At 43.6% G+C, this 19,500-nt stretch overlaps 1 protein-coding gene across 4 annotated transcripts in view; it reads right to left on the reverse strand.

Annotated features, from left to right (window-relative positions):
* Positions 1–1,084: 1,084 nt before the first annotated feature.
* Fndc1 (fibronectin type III domain containing 1) overlaps positions 1,085–19,500 on the reverse strand; it is an 88,772-nt gene continuing 70,356 nt past the window's right edge. For all 4 annotated transcript variants that reach the window (XM_006523350.4, XM_006523349.4, XM_006523352.4 and 1 more), the window contains 8 exons: positions 18,774–18,917; positions 16,036–16,266; positions 12,860–12,968; positions 9,081–9,160; positions 5,409–5,438; positions 4,138–4,299; positions 3,184–3,306; positions 1,085–1,846 (listed from right to left, as the gene is read on the reverse strand). In XM_006523350.4, the coding sequence (XP_006523413.1) occupies positions 1,731–1,846; positions 3,184–3,306; positions 4,138–4,299; positions 5,409–5,438; positions 9,081–9,160; positions 12,860–12,968; positions 16,036–16,266; positions 18,774–18,917 (995 nt within the window). In that variant the 3' untranslated portion in view covers positions 1,085–1,730. The remainder of the gene's footprint in view (positions 1,847–3,183; positions 3,307–4,137; positions 4,300–5,408; positions 5,439–9,080; positions 9,161–12,859; positions 12,969–16,035; positions 16,267–18,773; positions 18,918–19,500) is intronic.

The raw sequence follows: 19,500 nt of genomic DNA on the forward strand, positions 1-19,500 counted from the left end.
TAGCTGCTTATCTTCTGAAGGTTATGGTAATTTCCATCACCTCAGCACAGTGCAGGGACTTAATGCCACCAGCCCTGCACTCCTGTGCCATGCTCTGACCTTCGGTGCTTTTTGTCAGGAGTGGCCTTCAGATCTAGCAGCACTTTCTCCCACCTCATCTCCATTGCAGCTCCACTGAGACTGACACTTAGATGCAGGAAGACAAGCCTTTTATTCACAGGCTGTCTGGGGAATATAGGAAGACGGAAACCTTTGAAACCATGGAAACAAAGGGCCAAATGCACCCTCTTAAGTTACAGTCCAGGGAGAAAGATGCTTCTATTTCAAGATGTTAAGACAGTAAAGAAGGGAAAGTTGAATTTTTAAGGACATGACTTTAGAATCACTTTGAGCCTAAAGCATTCATTCATCTGGGAACACATTAGAGATAGAGGCTGGGGGAAGCCAGTTGGGAAGGCATGTGCTATATAAGCATGGGGGCTGAGTCTGATACCCAGGGCTCAGATAAGAAGCTGGGTATGGTGGCACATCTTGGAAATCCCAACACTAGGGAGGCAGACCCCTGGGGCTTGCTGGCCAGCCAGCCTAGAATAATCTGTAGACCCCAGCTCTCAGGGAGAAACCTTTTCTCAAGGTCTTGCTTAAGGGTAATAGCTCCTGACGGTTGATGCCTCCGCACATACATCCACCTACACATACACACAAATATGAACACAAGCCCCATCCCCGTGATTGTCTGTCTCTGTCACTGTTTGTCTCTCTCTCTCTCTGTTTCCCTCTGTATCTGTCTCTCTGTCTGTCTCTCTCTCTCTCTCTGTCCTTCTCTCTCTGTCGCTGTCTCCATGCTTCAACAAAGGTAACACAGTCATTTTCCTGATATGAAAAGACTGGAGGAAAGTGCTTAGTCATCTGGTAATGGTTGTTACTCCCCAATGCCGTCATGACTTGAGTCAAGCAGCATGTACAGGAGGCATGCATACCTTTTAAACTGAAGCAATATTCTTCAGAGAACCTATGCCCTGGAGATCTCAGAAAGATATGAACAAACAGAACCTTTGTCCACAAAGTCTTGCACACATTCATCTAAAGAACAACTCTAAATTTAGCTCAAGTTTAATCAATATTCTTGATGAGTGTGAATATGTATATGCATATATATACACACACACACATATATATATCAAAATTGAGAATTTACAAATAAGATCTGAGGCACTTAGCCCAGTGATGGATAGGTCTTTAGGATAAATCTCAAAGAGGGTATACTTTCTTCCGTAATTCCAGTAATTCAATTCTACTTCATACAAAGATGTGTGAAGCTTAAAGTTGGCTGATTCGAAGAAGAGAGGAGCAAAGAGCATTCTGTGAAGCCAGCAGAGCACGCCAGTGCTGTTCCCTGGAGATCCCAGAGTGTTCAGGTTTTGTGCCTGGAGAGTCTGGAAATCACACTGGATCCACTGCAGGGTTGATGTCTCTGGAATGTGTGATTACAAACGATCAAAGTGCAGAGGCGAAGTGAAGTTTCAGCAAAACTGAATTGTATTTATAGTTCAGACCAAGAAATGTGGCCAAATTCTGACTGAAGAGGCCCAAATGCCAGGTCCACCCTGTGGCCTCTTGACACACTGGGGCAGCGGGCTTGGAACACTGTCTTTCTTTTGCCCAGAATCCCTAGCGCAGGTTAGTCACACAGGCTGGAAGGATGAACTTGCAGCAGGCCCATCCTGTGGTTACCACTTCCCTGGGATGGAGACTCCACATTCGTACCAACCCACATAGTAATAGGGGGTTCCAAAACCAATGTGTCCAAAGCTGACAGGCTCCTGGCGGTACTGGCGATAGTAGCCTGGAAAGAGATGGAAAGACCAGAGTTAATGACAGAAAAACTTCTCACCCCACAGTCTGCTTTCAGACAGAACATTTTGGTGAACATTTCTGAGTGTTGCTTGTGAATACACCGGGCCAGTTTGATGTGTCACAATAAAAGTAGGTCTACCCTTAAGGCATGTTTCATTTCGTGGGTGATAAACCTTTCTCACTCATCACCAATGAATGTGATTTCGGCCACCACTAGAGAGAATCCATGGAGAAAGGCACCCTGGTCTGGGGAATCTACACTTCACTCAACTCCATTCTGTTCTCTGAGTTCAGAGCTTCCGACATCCCAAAACTGCTCAACTCCAAAGTTTAAGCCTGAGAACTTGGAGCAGACTTGTAGATCTTTCTAGAAAAAAAAAAATCTGAACATTGGTGACTTCTCGAAGTAGAAGGATGTTCAAACACCCTTAAAATGTCTGGGGACCTCTATTGCTCCCAACTTTGGCTTCATTTCCCTCTTGCCAAATAATGACTAGCCACCACTCTACCAGAGAGCACACCAGCCAGTCATGGTCAATTCTACAACCTTGGCACAGAAACACCAAGGAAGACAGATAACACAGGGCTGTAACAGAAGCTGGGACACTGAAAGAGCTGAAAATATATGAACTGTGTAGATGTTGTATACTTATTGTGATAAACTAAGCTGGCTTACATATTTGACCCAACATGACTCTAGATGTTCCTAGTGAGGAATTGTTAGATGAGGCTATAATTTAATTCAGTAGTCTAAGCAGATTATCTCTACCATGTGACCTTACCTGATCAGGTAAAAATCTTAACAGAAATGACTACTAAGTTCTAATAGAAGGACGTGGTGGAAGTGAATGCACTTTCCATGTTCATCCATACTGTAAGACTCAACTCATACTGCCTGTCCTGACAAATTTCCTTAACAGCCTTGAGTGTCTGCCTCCCTTGATTCATATGGTCACAATGAATCCAATTCCTTGATAAGAGGACAACCACATGGCACAACCTGTTTTTACTTATATATCACAGTGTCCACTATCATGAACCTTCTACACTGTTGTTTTCCCTTCCTGGTGACAGAGCTTGTTTCTGAGAGCAGGTGGGGGGTCTTATATAACCCCACTGTATTTCCAGTCTCTCGAGGCCACCCCAAGGCCAGCATGGTGGAAGTGCTTTAATTCCTTAACTCCCTATTCTTACCCTTTATAATACAAAGTGGCCTCAACATTAATCTCTACATTATAAGTCAAAAGCAGAGCTACCATACATTTTCTCATTATAGCCATTTTCTCTCCCACCACCAGTATAAAATAGCAGTTCTGTTCTTCTTACCTTGAATGTTGGGGAGGGCTTCTATATAAGATTGAGGCCCTGTTCTTCCATCCAGGTGCGAATCCACAAACTGACAGTGGTCTTCACCTCTTCCCCAGCTGTCTCCAATGCTGTAGAATGTGTCTGCATAAGGGAATATCACAAGTCATTGACTACTAGAGAGTGTCACTGTTGGGTTATGAGTTAGAACAAGCTTTTGAGACTGTTTAAATTGGGGTGATTACTTAATTCATGTGTTCCATAGTTTCCATGTCTGAAAAATGTTTGTAATGGCACAAATGTCATTAAGCATTATAAGAAGCCAGCAAGAATTTATATACTAAATATTTAACATATGTTCAGTGGGGGGACCTTGAGCAATACAACCAGCTCTGATGTGTAAACGATGGACCTCTTAATGCCCAGATTTCCAGGGAGAATAAAGAAAAACACAATAAAGAAGAGATTGGAAGTCAGTCAGGTCTGTGTAGTTAGTTAGAAGAATCTATTTCCACACAGATTCAGACACTGGGTGCTGTCCGTGGTGCTGAAGCACAACTCAAGGCTGGACCACCTTGTGTTTCCCATGCCAGGGTCTGGAAGATGATTATGCAGTCTCTCCTAGAGATTTTGAAGGGAAAGAGATGTAAAGAGATAGGTAGAGACACATAAAGATGGGAGAGGGAGGCAGGGAGGGAGGGAGGGAGGGAGGGAGGGAGGGAGGGAGGGAGGGAGGTAAACTCCAGAGTTGGGGATGGAAGGGAAGGTGTGGCTTTGATAAATGAATCTTTTCTAGCAAGAAAAATAAATTAAAAACTGTTTAGTCCGGTTGATTTTGGATTTGGATTTCATTCCTAAAATTTAGGGAATATATATATATATATATTTCTCCTAGCCTCAGATGTCCCAAGGCATCTGTTTTCCAAGTCAGTAATGGACAGAAATTTACCATAGCCATCCATGTGTAAGACTTACCTTTGAGATTGTCACTGAGGTAGATCTTATACCTTAGAGAATTACAAAGAACGACTCCCACAAACTTTTTGTACCATGTTCGTTTCACATACTGCCGACCATGGCAATCAGTGTAGCCAGGATCATGCTTGAAAGCGAATGGGATCCAGATGGGCTCACCACCTTGACAACACAAAACACACTCTGAGGTACAGTGGGTTACATGGGTTATTGTTCCACACAAACTCTCAGACAACTGCCTTCCTTTCTCTCTGAGCTTCTCTGAGCAAATGTGTATTCTTTTTTTTTCTTTTTTTTTTAATACTAGAGTACACTGAGGTATTATGGGTTGGATCCAAAATGTCCCCCAACAGCTCATGTGTTAAAGGTTTGGTCTGCTTCTGATGGGCTGTGGAGAAATCACTGGATTAGGAGGGCTCTCACTTAATCATGGGTTAACCCACTGATCTATTCACACTGGAATCAAGGAGGGGCCTGGTGAAGGAAACAGGTAACTAGAGGATAGTTTTAAAGGGGTCTCCCTTTCTCCCTCCCACCTGCCTCTTGCTGCTCTGCTCCACATATCCTTCAGCCAGAACGTTCTACTTCACCTCAGGCCTAGGAGCAAGGGAGCCATGGGCTATGCTCTGAAATCTCAGAAAGGATAGGCCAAATAAGCTCCTCCCTCCTGGTTTTCTCAGGCCTTTCATCAAGGCATCCAAAACCTGACTACAATATCTGAAGAGCAGGGTTCTTTCTATGGTAGAGTATTTAGATCTTGGTATTTCAACAGAGGACTTTCAAAGCTCATGAAAGACATACGTCTCAAGGAAAAGCAGCTGCTGGGCTCATTTGACCTCTGGGACATGTGACAGTACACCAAGTCCCTCAGCCTAGAAGCCTTCTCTTTCCATCCCTCTTATTCTCATCTTGAACTTGAAACACAGAGCTTGCTCAGGTCCTTGGGGGAGGGGAAGGGAAAAGGAGGTAAAATGCCCTAGTATACTTGCTGTGTTTTGCCAACTTTTTGCCACTTTATGATGCTCATGGGGACCATGTAAACAAAGTCCCAATTTTACAGGTATTGGCTATTCCCATCAATATCTATGTTAAAGCATTTCAACTGGTTCTCTTCTTCAAAGAGAATGGAGGGTGGATGAAAAGTTGTGCAGATGTAAAGTGCTCCACCATTTCTATTTGTGGGTCACCATAGTGACTGTACAGCTCACACCCACCATTCACATCTCACGCCCACAACCGGAGTGTCAGAATCCTCAAGGTGGGAAACTCACCTGGTGGCCTCACAACCAGCAGAGGATTGTCTGTGGGTGAAAAACAAGTAATTGACTTTGTAACATACGTTGCAGTTGGGAAAATGCCGACTATAATTAAAAGAGCTAACCAAATTGGAACAGAGAGAAGAATGATAAGGCTTGTTTATCAGATACCAAAAGTATTCCATAGGTTTCACTTTGCAAACATTGTCTTCTGAGAAATACTCTCTGAGCTTTAGTGTTGATACAGAAGCTCTGAGTTTCTGAAAGTGATGTTTTGAAATTGTGTGCTATGAAAGCAATTCATATGTTTATATATATACATATGTGTGTATACTTCAGGTTGGCCAGATGGCTCAATGAGTAAGAACGTGGTTTCATCCCTAGGATCTGTGTGGTAAAAGAAGACCAACTCTTGAAAGCTGTCCTCTGACCTCCACATGCACACTGTGGCATGCACACACATACACACATGCACACATGCACACACATACTCCCTCATAGGCACTCTGTGGCATGCACACACACACATGCACACATACACTTTCTCAAAGGCACACTGTGGCATGCACACACACACATGTATACACTTACTCTCTCATATGCCCATTGTGACATGCTCACACATACACTCTCACAGGCTCACTGTGGCATGCACACACACACACATGTATACACATACTCTCTCATATGCCCATTGTGACATGCTCACACATACACTCTCACAGGCTCACTGTGGCATGCACACACACACATGTATACACATACTCTCTCATATGCCCATTGTGACATGCTCACACATACACTCTCACAGGCTCACTGTGGCATGCACACACACACATGTATACACATACTCTCTCATATGCCCATTGTGACATGCTCACACATACACTCTCACAGGCTCACTGTGGCATGCACACACACACATGTATATACATACTCTCTCATATGCCCATTGTGACATGCTCACACATACACTCTCACAGGCTCACTGTGGTATGCACATACATACTCTCTCACAGGTATACTGGCATGTACATTCACACATGTGCACACACATACTCTCTCACATGCATACTGTGGTATGTATATACACATATGTTCTTTCTCTCTTACACACATATGTGTAAATAGATTATGTAAAACTTTGTAAAAAAAAAATCAATGCTCTTGTTTTTAAACTTCTCGTTTGGGAAAGTGCAGTGATTTCTTAAGCTGTCCTGCATACTATAGAGTCACACATTTTTTCCATTCTTCAGTGTTTACCCAAGAGAAGTTAAAGTATAAATCCAAACATTTGCATATAGACACTGATAGCATCTTTGTAATTACCAAACAGTAGAGATAACTTAAATTACAGTTGAATGGGTTGCATGAACAGGCTGTGGCACAGCTGTACAATGAAATGAAGACCAGAAGAAAGAGAGATGACAGACTAACATACACAATGCATGGATCAATCAAAAACTGATTATTAGATAGCCAGGTGGTGGTGGCTCACACCTTTAATTCCAACACTAGGGAGGCAGAGGCAGGTGGATCTCTGTGAGGTTAAGGCCAACCCAATCTACAGAATTAGTCCCAGGATAGCCAAGACTATGCAGAGAAATGCTGTCTCAAAAAGCCAAAAATAACCCCCAAGCAAACAACCAAAAAACCCCCAACCAAACAAAAAATTATTATTTTGAGAGAAGCCAGCCAAAGGAATCTACACTTTAGGGCAGGAATATGAAATCCTAGATGACGTGTACTTAGTGGGAGGGACAGATGTGTGCAGGACGTCAGGAGGAAGCTGATAGAGGACATGCCATCTGGACAGTGGCCAGGGCTAAAAATACTCAAAATCTATGACATTTCATATCTAAACATATATATGCTTTAACTGCAAAAATCACTTCAGAGAATATAAAACTTGCTTTTGAAAAAGTTTTGCTTTGGGAAAAGATGATTTTTCAGGTGGGGTTGGGGCAGGCCTTGGCTACACTGGACCAGGCCTCTGCTACAGTGGACCAGGCCTCTGCCTACAGAACTAGTTTGGGCAGCACATTGATTTTCAAATATGCCGTGCATGGACTTAATAACCAACACTCTCTCCTCTCTGTTGCTCATCCTCTCCTTGTTTTAATTTTTGCAGTAGTGGGAGGAGAAGGCTTCATTCATTCTAGGCAACAATGACCACTGCACTACATCCTCAGCCAGAAAATTGTGTTTCAGGGCTCACACCGTATAAGTCTGAACATACATAAAATCACAGAGCTTCCCCTCCACACTTAGAATATGCTATCACCCTAAATTCCCCTTGTGCTTCTTATAGGCAGCTCGCTCGTTCTGGCACCATCTGCTCTGCTTGCAGTAGTGATGTCAGCTTAAGAGGAAAAAGCTAAGGGTGCTTCTCAAATTCTACAGAGCAGAAGGATAGGGGTGAAAAATGAAACAGTAACAAAACAACAACAACAACAACAAACACCATCCAGGGTCACCGACCCTTTCACAGGGGTTGCCTAAGACCATTGGAAAACATAGATGTTTGCATTAAGATTCATCACAATAGCAAAATTGTACTTAAAAGGTATCAACAAAAATATTTTATGGTTGGGGTCACACCAACATAGGGAGCTGTGTTTAAGGGTAGCAGTATTAGGAAGGTTGGGAAGCACTGGAAAAGAAGTTAAACTTGAAGTCCTTAGTACAAATATTTCTGTTTCTTCATAAAAATAATCTTAAATGTAGACTTGACTGCCCGGAGAAGCAGCTGTCTCCCAGGTCATCTAAGGTGGGGTTTTCCCAGCTATTTGGAATAAAAATGTTGTTCTTAAACTTTAAAAGGTGTGCTTGCACATGCCTATAATCCCAGAACTCAGTAGCCTGATGCCAGCCTGGGCTAGATGACCATTTCCAGGTCAGCCTGGGCTATTCTATCTCATTAAAACTAAAAACAAATAAACAGTAAAAAATCCAGCAACAAAGAAAGCTCTGAAACCACTTTATGCAAATGAGCCAAACCTATCTTTGGATTGAAAACTAAATTTGTTTTCCTTTCATTAGGATTTGACCTCAGATAGGGACTCCATGGGAAGACCAACAGGGCCAACTAACTTGGACTGACTCTCAAGCCCCTTGGGGGCTTCCAGAGACTGAACCACCAACCAAAGAGCAAGCATGGGCTGGACCTAAGCCCCCTGCCTATATGTAGCAGATGTGCAGCTTGGTTTTCATGCAGGTCCCCCAACAACTGGAGCTGGGGACTATCCCTAAATCTGCTGCTCACCTGTGGATCCTGTTCTCCTAACTGGGCTGCTTTGTCTGGCTTCAGTGGGACAAGATGCACCTAGTCCTGACGTGACTTGATGTGCCAGGATCAGGTGATACTCAAAGGGGAATCCCCCTTCTCAGAGGAGAAGGGACAGGAGGAATAAGGGGAAGAGTTGTGAGAGGGGTGATGGGAAAGGGGGTCTGATAAGAGAATGTAAAGTGAATAAATAAATTAATGAAAAAAAAAGAAAAGAATTTGACCTCAGTTCTCTCCTAACATAATAGGAGGGGGTGTTTGTTTTATAAAAGGAAACCTGAACTCATCCAACAGAAAAGAAGGCATTTTATTGCCTCAGTTTCTACTCTGCCAATAGCTATTGTTCTGATAATTTCTCTCATTTTCCAAAGCAAGCAGTACAAAGATGACCGTTCCCGTACCTGATTCTGTAACAAATGAGACTGAAGGACTGACAGGCCCATAGCCATGAGGGTTTTTGGCTTGAACTTTGAAGTAATACCTGAAATAAAAAGAAAACATCTTTTAAAAGAGAAGTTGACTTGACCTCTGGGTACGGAGACAGATTCTTACAAGCATGCTTCTGTAGTAGGTTTGGAGTCGTGTTTATCTGTCTTTAGACACACCGACACGCATGGACAGAGATAGATAGATGGTAGCTAGGTAGATAGATAGATAGATAGATAGATAGATAGATAGATAGATAGATAGAGATAGTAGAGAGATCGAGAGGCAGAGTGAGACACAGGGAGAGATGTTTATCCTCATGTTTTTTTCCTGAACGTTCTCATTTTTGATAATTTCTTGAATGGTATAATTAATACAGCACAGGCACATGGCTGATGGACTGGAACAGAACACTAGGCTGATGGTTGCTAGGCTGATGGTTGCTAGGCTGATGGTTGCTAGGCTGATGGTTGCTCAGAGTGCTTTTCCTGGAGCATCCAGGCAAACACTGGGTGACTCTCCCAGTCCATCCTTCAAAAACCTGCTTAAGACTCGGAGGCTCCAAGAGAGAGGAGCTGGGGCTAGAAAACACAGAGTAGAACTCAAACATTAACTTAATCAACATCTCCACCTCTGTGGTAGATTCAACACAAATATGGCTTGTGACTGGCAGGAGAGGGTGGTTAGAGAGTGGCCTCTTCAGTACAACTCACATGACAGTCATGTCCAGAGCTTTGACCTCTCCAGGAAAGAGAAGCAAGTCCAGGAAGAGGAAGTGGGGAACAACCTGAGGGAGGAAGTGGGGGGGGGGCAGCCTGAGGTAGGAAGTGGGGGGGACAACCTGAGGGAGGAAGTGGGGGACAACCTGAGGACAGAGGCTTTGCTGCAGGGCCAAACTTTGTCTAGGAACACAGAGTGTTCTGGAAAGCATGACGTTTTAGTCAACTCGTTCACTGAGAAAAAATTGGAGTCTACAAGTATTTTTTACTTTGCTAATATTGATGCTCAAAGAAGAACTCAGGGCCAGTACTTGGCACCACTGCTGTTAACTCTTGTGACCTCCTCATCCCAAGGTTCCACAAGGTTCTTCTAGGACTCATGAATGGTGACTCTTTGAACCTAGGAAATAGTGTTTTCCTCTAGCTCTTGACTAGAAGAAATGTCTCACTTAACTATTTCAAAATCCTTTATCTGGTTAAGCTAGGTACAGATGCAAGTACTGACTAAACAACAAAGGAGTTTTAAGGAGGGCCTGTTTACATTCAGAGGTAACCACAAGCCATAGGTGATGACATCGCCACCTCTGGTCTCATAGCACGCAGACATTCTCCTGTGCTTTCAGTCACCGTTAAGAGGCAAACCACTCGATAAAATCTTAAATCATCCAAATATTATGACTATTGATTTTTTCCCATTTCAATTCTTTTTTTAAAAAAAGATACACACAATTAAGAACGTGTTTCCAAACCTCAGTTGACCCAGAAGTACATGTTTCTTGCTTATTCACACTCTTAGTGGCTGTGGAGTGGTTTATGGCAAAACCCCATGTGGGCAGTTCCAACAGTGGGGGGAGGGGGCTGCACAAATCAACAACTCTAGTTGAATTTTGCCAACACTTTTTTTTTTGTCTTTAAAGAGAAGCCATTCAAAAATTAGGAGTGAGACCTATGTCCAGAAGCCACGTGGAACCCTCCTGCTGCACAGTCCTCACACCCCTGATGGAGTGTGATCCATTTAAGACTCAGCTTTTTACTGTAAAGTCGGATTTTAAAATATGCAGACTCTAAGGAGTGACAACGGCAGGACCCTTGTTTAGTGACTAAGGTAGAATACACTTGTTTTAGTTTAAAAACAAAAAACAGGATCTGACATAAACCACCAAGTTTTAGACTCTGGCTCTTCCCTTGAATGAATTGCTTTCTTAACTTTCCTGAAAGACAGCCTGCCCCTCCCCCCTCTTCCTGGAGCAATTTTGCATTATCTCACCTTGCCTACCTGTTCTCTGGGTTACTGAGCCATATTCCTTCAACCTAATTTTCTCCTAGTCTTGACTGACTGGCCTTAGGCTCAGAAGATCAAGAATTCCTCCATTACATACTATCCCTAAACTCCCTAATGACACTGGCTATGGGAGTCCATATCTGTTTTTCCTTTTTAACATCTGTCTCTCCTGCCATGCAACAAGCCCCATGAGGACAGTGTTGTACACTTCAAGGGGGCTGCACTGCATCTAGCTCACCTCTGTGCCCTAAACCCTGGCTCAAAATAAAGAGAAAGAACTGCTTGAATGAAGTTTAGACCCAGAACCATGGTTAGAACAAGTACACCTCTACCTTACACCACCATCACCTGACAGTCAAAATGGCAGAAATCCAATATGGCAGCCAACTCTGTGGAAAGAACATTGGGCAGGAAGAGGTCAAGAGACTAAGATTCAACTCTTGTTGTTGGTTGTTATGTGGTGAATGCACTGGAGGGTATCTTCCAGCTTTCTAATCTGTATGGTGGATGTGCTATAGAAGATATTATGACACATAGTAAAAAAGAAGGCTGGCCCTGTTCCATCTGAGTCTGTTGCTTTTATTTCCTCTGGTCAACTTTTACCACTAGGAGAAAGGAATGAAGCACTTTCTCTATTCCTGACTCATTGCTTCTTTCCATCTGCCAAGTCCTGCGATTCATAACAGCTTATGAAAGCTTGATTCCAAGGAGCCTAAATGTCACATTAGAACGTTACAGGGAATGCTCCCAGCTTTGGGGAAGTCTCCTGGTAGCCTGGTTCTGGCCAGATCCTGTCCTCTCTAGCAGATATCTGTTTACTGAGTGATTTATTCCAGACTTTTCTGTACTCCACTGCCTGTGGAAGCCACTTTGAGCTCTTCACTGCAAACCCACTGGCTCTATACAACAGTGTGGTGCTAGGTGTGGACATCCTGCCAGTCACGACCTATTCAGGATCTGTGAAGCTATGTAGGATGATAGGATCCTGTGAACCCACTGCCATTGTGAAATTGGCTATGATGTGAGTCCCTGAACCACAGGCATTGAAAATGCTATAAACCAGGGGTTTTCCCAGCCGACACCCAGCTGCCCAGATGGTCAGTTTACCAGCACACCACTGCCTGGCTAAGGCATGCCCAGCTCCTTACACATGTTCATTGACCAGGTCACTTTCTGAGAGTTGAGCCTCCCAAAACAGACAGCACAACAGAAGAGTAGACAGACACTCTCATGTGGACAAGTTTGGCCACTTTCTAAGCGAGTGCCATAAACCTTGGCTGACAAAACAGTGCCTTCTCATCAGCAGCCATTCCTCTTGTTGTGTCTTGTAGCCTTCACTAATGCATGCAACACATCTTTCCAGAATGTTCTGAACATCTACATCACAAAGCTTCCGTGTCAGTGAACATGGTTGGCAAATACTGTCCCGATGTCACATAGCAAGGTTGTACTACCTAAATGTTACATTAGTGAAACTGAATCAGTTCTCTTCTAACACATAGAACAGCCTTTCTGCCCTTAATGTAATGCCTAAGAGAACGAGAAATGGGCACAATTGTTAAGCAACAACCATAATACACACAGTCTTAAGCAATAGGCGTGGCACGTGGTGAGCCTTCATTGGTATCCCATGAGCTAAACCAGGAATTCAAGAAAATGGTGCTGATTGACTAATCCTTGTTTCCAACCAAAGGATACTATGATGAAGTTCACAGGTCCAGCCTTTTGTCTGTATGCAACCACCATGCCATACCTTGTGTTTGGCTTCAAGTTCTCAATGGGCAGATGGGTCACTGACGAGGTCTGAGTTGACCATTTATTCCGGATGAAGTCCTCATAAGAGGCGCTGTAGACCAGGTATCCTGGAAACAGGAGAAGGGAGGAGCCTGGTGAGCACCAAGGAACCTGCTCTAGTTTGCTTTTTCTGTTGCTTCAATAAACACCATGAACAAAAGCAACATGGGAGAGGAAAGGGTTTATTTCATCTTACACTTCCAGGTCAAAGTACATCATCAAGGGAAATCAGGAAAGAAACTCAAGCAGGAACTAGAAGTAGAACTGTAGAAGAATGTGCTTCCTGGCTTGCTTCCTCTGGCTTGCTCAGCTACCTTTCTTATACAGCCCACACCCGCCTACCTAGGATTTGTACCACCCACGGTGGCTCTCCCACATTAGTAATTAAGAAAGCCCGACGGTTATGTCTATGGGCCAATCAGATAGAAGCAATGTCCCAGTTGGCTCCCTCAGATAATTCTGGGCAGTGTCCAGTTGACAGCTGAAGCTAACTAAGAGGGAGCCAAATCACACAGAGGTGTGATAGGGAAGGGCCGAAGCATGTGTACGTCTGTGTGATGTATGGCTCCATGAAAACCTCAAGGAGAGCAAGTTTCACTGTGATTCAGGGCAGTTCACTTCAGTAATGTCTGACAAATTCCAGTGGGGACAGCAAACTCAAGTGCGTTCTGCTGTCTGGCTGGTTTCCTACTTCTCTTTCTACTCTACCAGTTTCATTCCCTATTGTCACTCACCTCATAGGGCTAATTACATCTAGTCTTGACTGCACATAGAAGAAAGAAGTGAAAGAAAAAAGCAGTGCCCTGTACTTAGTATTTAACTAAGCCGGACTCAGATAAGTGTTGTTTTCCCTATCATATGTGGACTATAGATAGATGATAGATAGATGATAGATAGATAGATAGATAGATAGATAGATAGATAGATAGATGATAGACAGACAGATGATAGATAACAGATCATAGATAGATGATAGACAGATAAATAGATGCTGATAGGTAATAGATGATAGATAGATAATAGATGATAGGTAGATAAATGATTGATAGAAAGATAGTAGATGATAGATACATAGATAGATGCTGATAGATAATAGATGATAGATAATTGACAGATAGATAGATAATAGATGATAGGTAGATAAATGATTGATAGAAAGATAGTAGATGATAGATACATAGATAGATGCTGATAGATAATAGATGATAGATAATTGACAGATAGATAATAGATGATAGATTGATAATAGATGATAGATTGATAATAGGTAGATGATAGGTAGACAGACAGATAGAAGATGATTGATAGATAGATAGATAGATAGATAGATAGATAGATAGATAGATAGATGATAGACCATTTGGAGAAGGGGAGATGAAAGGAAAGAAAGGAGGAGGTGAATATGGCCAAAGTACATGATACACTGGAATGAAAGTATGATTCTAAAAACCATCACTTTATACAATGAATGCATAAATATGAATTTAAAAGACAGACAATACCCAAGATTCTTGGTAGAGATGTACAGTTGTCCTTTATATGAGATGAAGAATAACGACAGTGACTGCCAGGCATGTGGTGTGACTGAAAGACTCCCTGTGATCCTATTTGCCTTTAAAGCTTGCCAATTATGGTGCTGGGGTGATGGCTCAGCAGGCAAAGACTCAAGTGTGAGAACATGCCTTCCTAGAACCCCATTGCTGGGTCAAGGTGGGGCCATAGACAAGAAGACTGATGGAATTTCTGGCCACCAACCTAGCTCCATGTCCAGTTCCAGTCTCTGGGACTAAGGTGGAGGGCGGCAAAGCAGACATTTGCTGTCCTCCTCTGGTCTCCCTGCACCTATACACATGTACACAAACACCACACACACACAAACACACACACACAGAGAGACAGACAGACAGACAGACAGACAGACAGACAGACAGAGGCAGAGAAAGACAGACAGAGAGACAGAGAGACAGAGACAGACAGAGAGACAGAGAGAAGGGGTGGAAGTAGGGAAGGCCATTCATAACGCCACATTCAATCAAAAAGAAACTTCTCAGTGGTTTGTTATAGACCTCCTTCCTCCACTGATCTCTGTGCTTTCTGTTAGAAATGTGCTATGCTTTGCAGAGATTGGCCTCACTCAGCACACACCATGAAAGAAGCAACTGTCAGTTACATCGAAGGCTCAGACCCACTCACCCACACTGACTCTGTGCCCCTTAACCCTTCAGCCACCACTGGCAGGATGCATGGGGACTGTATCTCCCAGTTCCTTACCCTGGGTCTAGGCCCACCATGTAAGCTTCATATGAGAAGCTAAGAGAAGCCCCTAGAACATTCCTGAACATATTTTCTCTCCTTAAAAGACAATGTTGGGGTCCTACAGCAGAAGCACTAGAAGGTCAGAGTTACACAAGTGACTCCTGTAGTGGGTAATGTTGATCTCTAACCTCCAACTACCCCCACCGTCCAGGAACACATTCACACAGCTCACAGGACTGGGAGAAGCCATGTACAAAGGAGCTGTTCATGAAAAGACCTGCAGATTCTCTTTCTGTAAGAACTCACCTCAATAGACTCATTCTCAAGTGTCATCTAGGCAGAGTAACAGAAACAAGCATCTCATAGGCCAAAGCCCAGAGGCGGGGCTTAAGACCCTTAGGGTATCCTCCATTCTACCCAATGCCCATATAAGGAATTGGGAAACACACAGGCTGCTATGGGAGTGGCCAGCAGGCATGGAAGGAGGATATTCATAGTAGTGATTCAGTAGAGCCTTTTTACCATCCCCACCTATAGGACCTCTGACAAGTGGTTGCCTGGCTGTTTATTTGCAGAAAGACAAATATTGGACATTTGTGGTACTTATATTTTTCATATGAGAAAACAAATCCTAACAAGATGATGTATGTATGACTCAAGGTCACATAAGTCAATCTAGGATTATAATTCAGGACTCTGGCTTTCATCCAATGTTCTCTTAACTACCCACAATGCTACTGCAGTTACCCACATTCCCAAGCCGCTGAAAAAGATGTCTGCCTTCCCCATCTTACCTGTCCATCTGTTCATCCACCCATCCATCATCTATCCTCTCTTTTACAGACCAGTTGGAACTCTGAGCATCTACCTAGGACACACCTGTTACCACATCTCCAGGGATGGCTTTGTTCCAGTCCACAATGACAAAGGAGTGGCAGCCTTCCATGGCGACCACAGTAATGTTCCGGGGAGCGTGCTGAGGAGGCAGATCACTCTTTGTCAGGTCGTTTGGAATGAGTTCATCCAGGCTTTCCACTTGGAAATGGTCCAGCGCATCAGTCAGGGAGCACGGGGCTGTTGGGTCTTTACTGAGGTATGTGACATAAGGAGCTGGAAAGAACAGAGATGCTCAGTTGGACTTCTTTTTTTTCTTTTTTGGAAACAGAATCATAGAATTTGCTGCATGGACTCAGACCCACAATTTAACCTCTTCCTGCTAAGACTCCAGAGACATCTGATGCTAACTCAAGAACTCACCCCTGGGGCTGAGGAGATGTCTCTGAGGATAAAGGACATGCTACACCAGAATAAGGACCTAATTTCAATGCCTAGCATCCGTGTGACAGTGAAGCAGCTGTGGAAGCTACCCATAATCCTAATATTTGAGAGGCTGAGACAAGGGATCCCTGTGGTAAACTGGCTAGCTAGACTACAATAATTGACACGCTCTGGGTTCGATAAATGATACTACCTGAGCAAACCAAGTGCAGAGTGAACAAGGAAGACGCTGAATGCCAAGGTCTGGCTTCCACACACGTGTATGCCCCAACACATGCATGTATGCACACTACACACATGTACATAAGCAATGTAAAAGAACATATTCCTATCTCTCTTTACAGGCCCATGTGCACATAGATGGCTTCAGAATGTCTCTTTGTCCCATCAACATTGATGGATGTAACTTCAATGTGATTTAGAAAGGTCCTCTGACTATAATTTGGTGTAAACCTCCAAATTATAAACCTCCAGCATTCTTCCACGCCTATGCCCTCAGATTTGGAAAACTGAGTCCGTTAACTAGCATCTCTGCCTCATGTTTCATCTCCTCAGCCGTCTTGAGGCCAGAGAAACAGGTGGCATACTTAAGCTCTTTCCCTAGGTGACCTCCTGCAGAGCTCTGTGACCCTCACAATCCTCTTGGAAGTTTGAACATGAAGCCAAGACCCAAGGGGCCCTCTGCAATATTGTTGATCAACTTCTTACATTTACAGCAAGTCCAAGCCCTTCCTAACCACAGGATTTCAGTGGCTACAGGAGACTGTGAATATGCAAGCCATGGCCTGGCACCCTGTTACAGTGAGAAAGCGCTCATGAGCCATAGACAAAGAGTAGACTCTGCTACCAACAACCCACAGCCTCTTTGATTGTATTTCATTCTAAAAAAAAAAAAAAAAAAAAAAAAAAAAAAAAAAAAAAAAGTTAGGAATGCCAAGGAATTGAAGTTAAGGCTTTATCCACTCAAAACCCTCAGGTTCTCTCCACTGAAATGGCTAGAAATCTCTATTAAAGACCTTTTGGTCTTTGGAGCAATCTGTGGAAAGGCTAATGGTAACACTGAATGGTATCATTATTGTATCATAGTATAAACGGTATTGGTATGTATACCACTAATGATACCATGACTCGTTCGCTTTCTGTTGTGGGACAGCAGGGAGGGGAGGGAAGGCTTGGTGAACTCCGCCAGACTGCTGAACACCACAGCAAACACTGGCTTCAGCCCTGGAATCTGCCTCAGGCTAATGGTCTTGCCCTTTAACTCATATGATGAGACGCCCAGTCACAGCCTCTTAGCTGGCAAGACGTCTTCTCTGCTCATGGCAAGACATTTGTTTTGGAAACTGAAAAGCACGATGTTAATTTAAGCTGTTGCTTGTCTCCACGCAGTAACATAGTAATCCGACTGTCTTACTGAGGCAGTTCATCAAGGGCATGGGAAAGGGAACGGCGTGGAGCAGGGGTAGAACACAGTCCAGCCACACAGAATTTCCGATTGAAATGGTTTTAGCTGCTGAGAAAGAAGACGGGAGAAATGAGTCTCCAAAGCCCAATTCTTTGAATTTAATGAAGTTGGAGAGGATAACTGTATAAAAAATGGCGTTGGTTCTGCAGAATGATCAGGACTCGTGACAGCATTCACAAAGCTGCACCATCCAGCATTCAGCAAGCCACGAACAAGTGGAGGTCCAGCCATACAATTTACCTTTAAAAAAACAAACAAACAAAAAAACCCAAAAAAACCAAAAAACAAAACTGGCCCCCGGGCTGGGAAGATGGCTCAGTGTGTAAGACCACTCTCTGTACAAGCGTGAGGGCCTGAGTTTGTATCCCCAGTACTCACATAAAAAGGTGGGCATAGCAGGGCATTCCTGTAACCCAGGTATTGGGGCCTGGAGTCAAGTAGACCCTGTGATCTCCCTAACCAGCCTTGCTGACACAGTGAGTCTCTGGTGCTGGCAGAAAGGGGACAGGATAGAGAGTGACAGAGGAAGGTATCAGATGACCTCTGGCCTCTGTGTTCGCACGTGTGTGTGTGTGTGTGTGTGTGTGTGTGTGTGTGTGCGCGCGCGCGCGCGCGCGCGCGCGCGAGAGCACACGCTCATGTGGACACACTCACTGAGGTCCTCTGTTGAGCACTAATAGCTCTCTGGTCCTCCTCTTGTCTTACTTTTGCAAATTAATACCCATCTGAGTGAAATGAACTCACTAAAATACCCCACATGGAAAATTCACCCCAGGGAAGCATTTTCTTAAAGTGCCAGGCCAGGGCTTAGTTATGCTGTCTTCAAGGAACAAAGCTAAAAATCAGTTTCTCCATTTAAGGAAGTGATATTCACCAACAAATCTCCTCTTTCCAGCAAGGTCAAATTCTTCCTCTGGGAAGGAGCTGACCGTGCCCTGCTCTGGGATGACCTTCGGTGTGGCAGCAGTGGTTGAGGGCATGGTGCTGGTCGGTGGCCTTGTGGTCTCAAATCCATAATCTGAAAAGATATGAAGTCTTGTAATGGCATGGTTCCAGAAGAGGCACTGGTTGTAATCTAAGAATACTTGTGATTTAACTGTAGACACACACACACACACACCATACAAACACATACATACATACATACATACATTACAGACTAGACCTTCCAACACATAATACACATATTACATACAAATATTACACATCACACCACATATACAACAATACCACACACACATATAGAGAAAGACATCACACACCACCTAGACAGATAGACACACACAACAGACACACACACACATGCATACCTCACACACCATACCAGACCTGTCCCCCCTACACCAAACACCAATTCAAACATACAGATATTTATACACATGCATATCAAATATCATGCCACAGTACAGCTACACCATACACACATATAGACACAACACATACCCTATACAAATAGACACCACACAACACATACATATTCAGATATACACATACCACATGCAAATATACAGATGTCATATACAGTGATACACGCACCCATACCACATACCACACACACCATACACAGAGACAGACAGACACACACACACACACACACACCT

Source organism: Mus musculus, chromosome 17 (assembly GCF_000001635.26).
Source record: "Mus musculus strain C57BL/6J chromosome 17, GRCm38.p6 C57BL/6J".
Taxonomy (NCBI): Eukaryota; Metazoa; Chordata; class Mammalia; order Rodentia; family Muridae; genus Mus; species Mus musculus.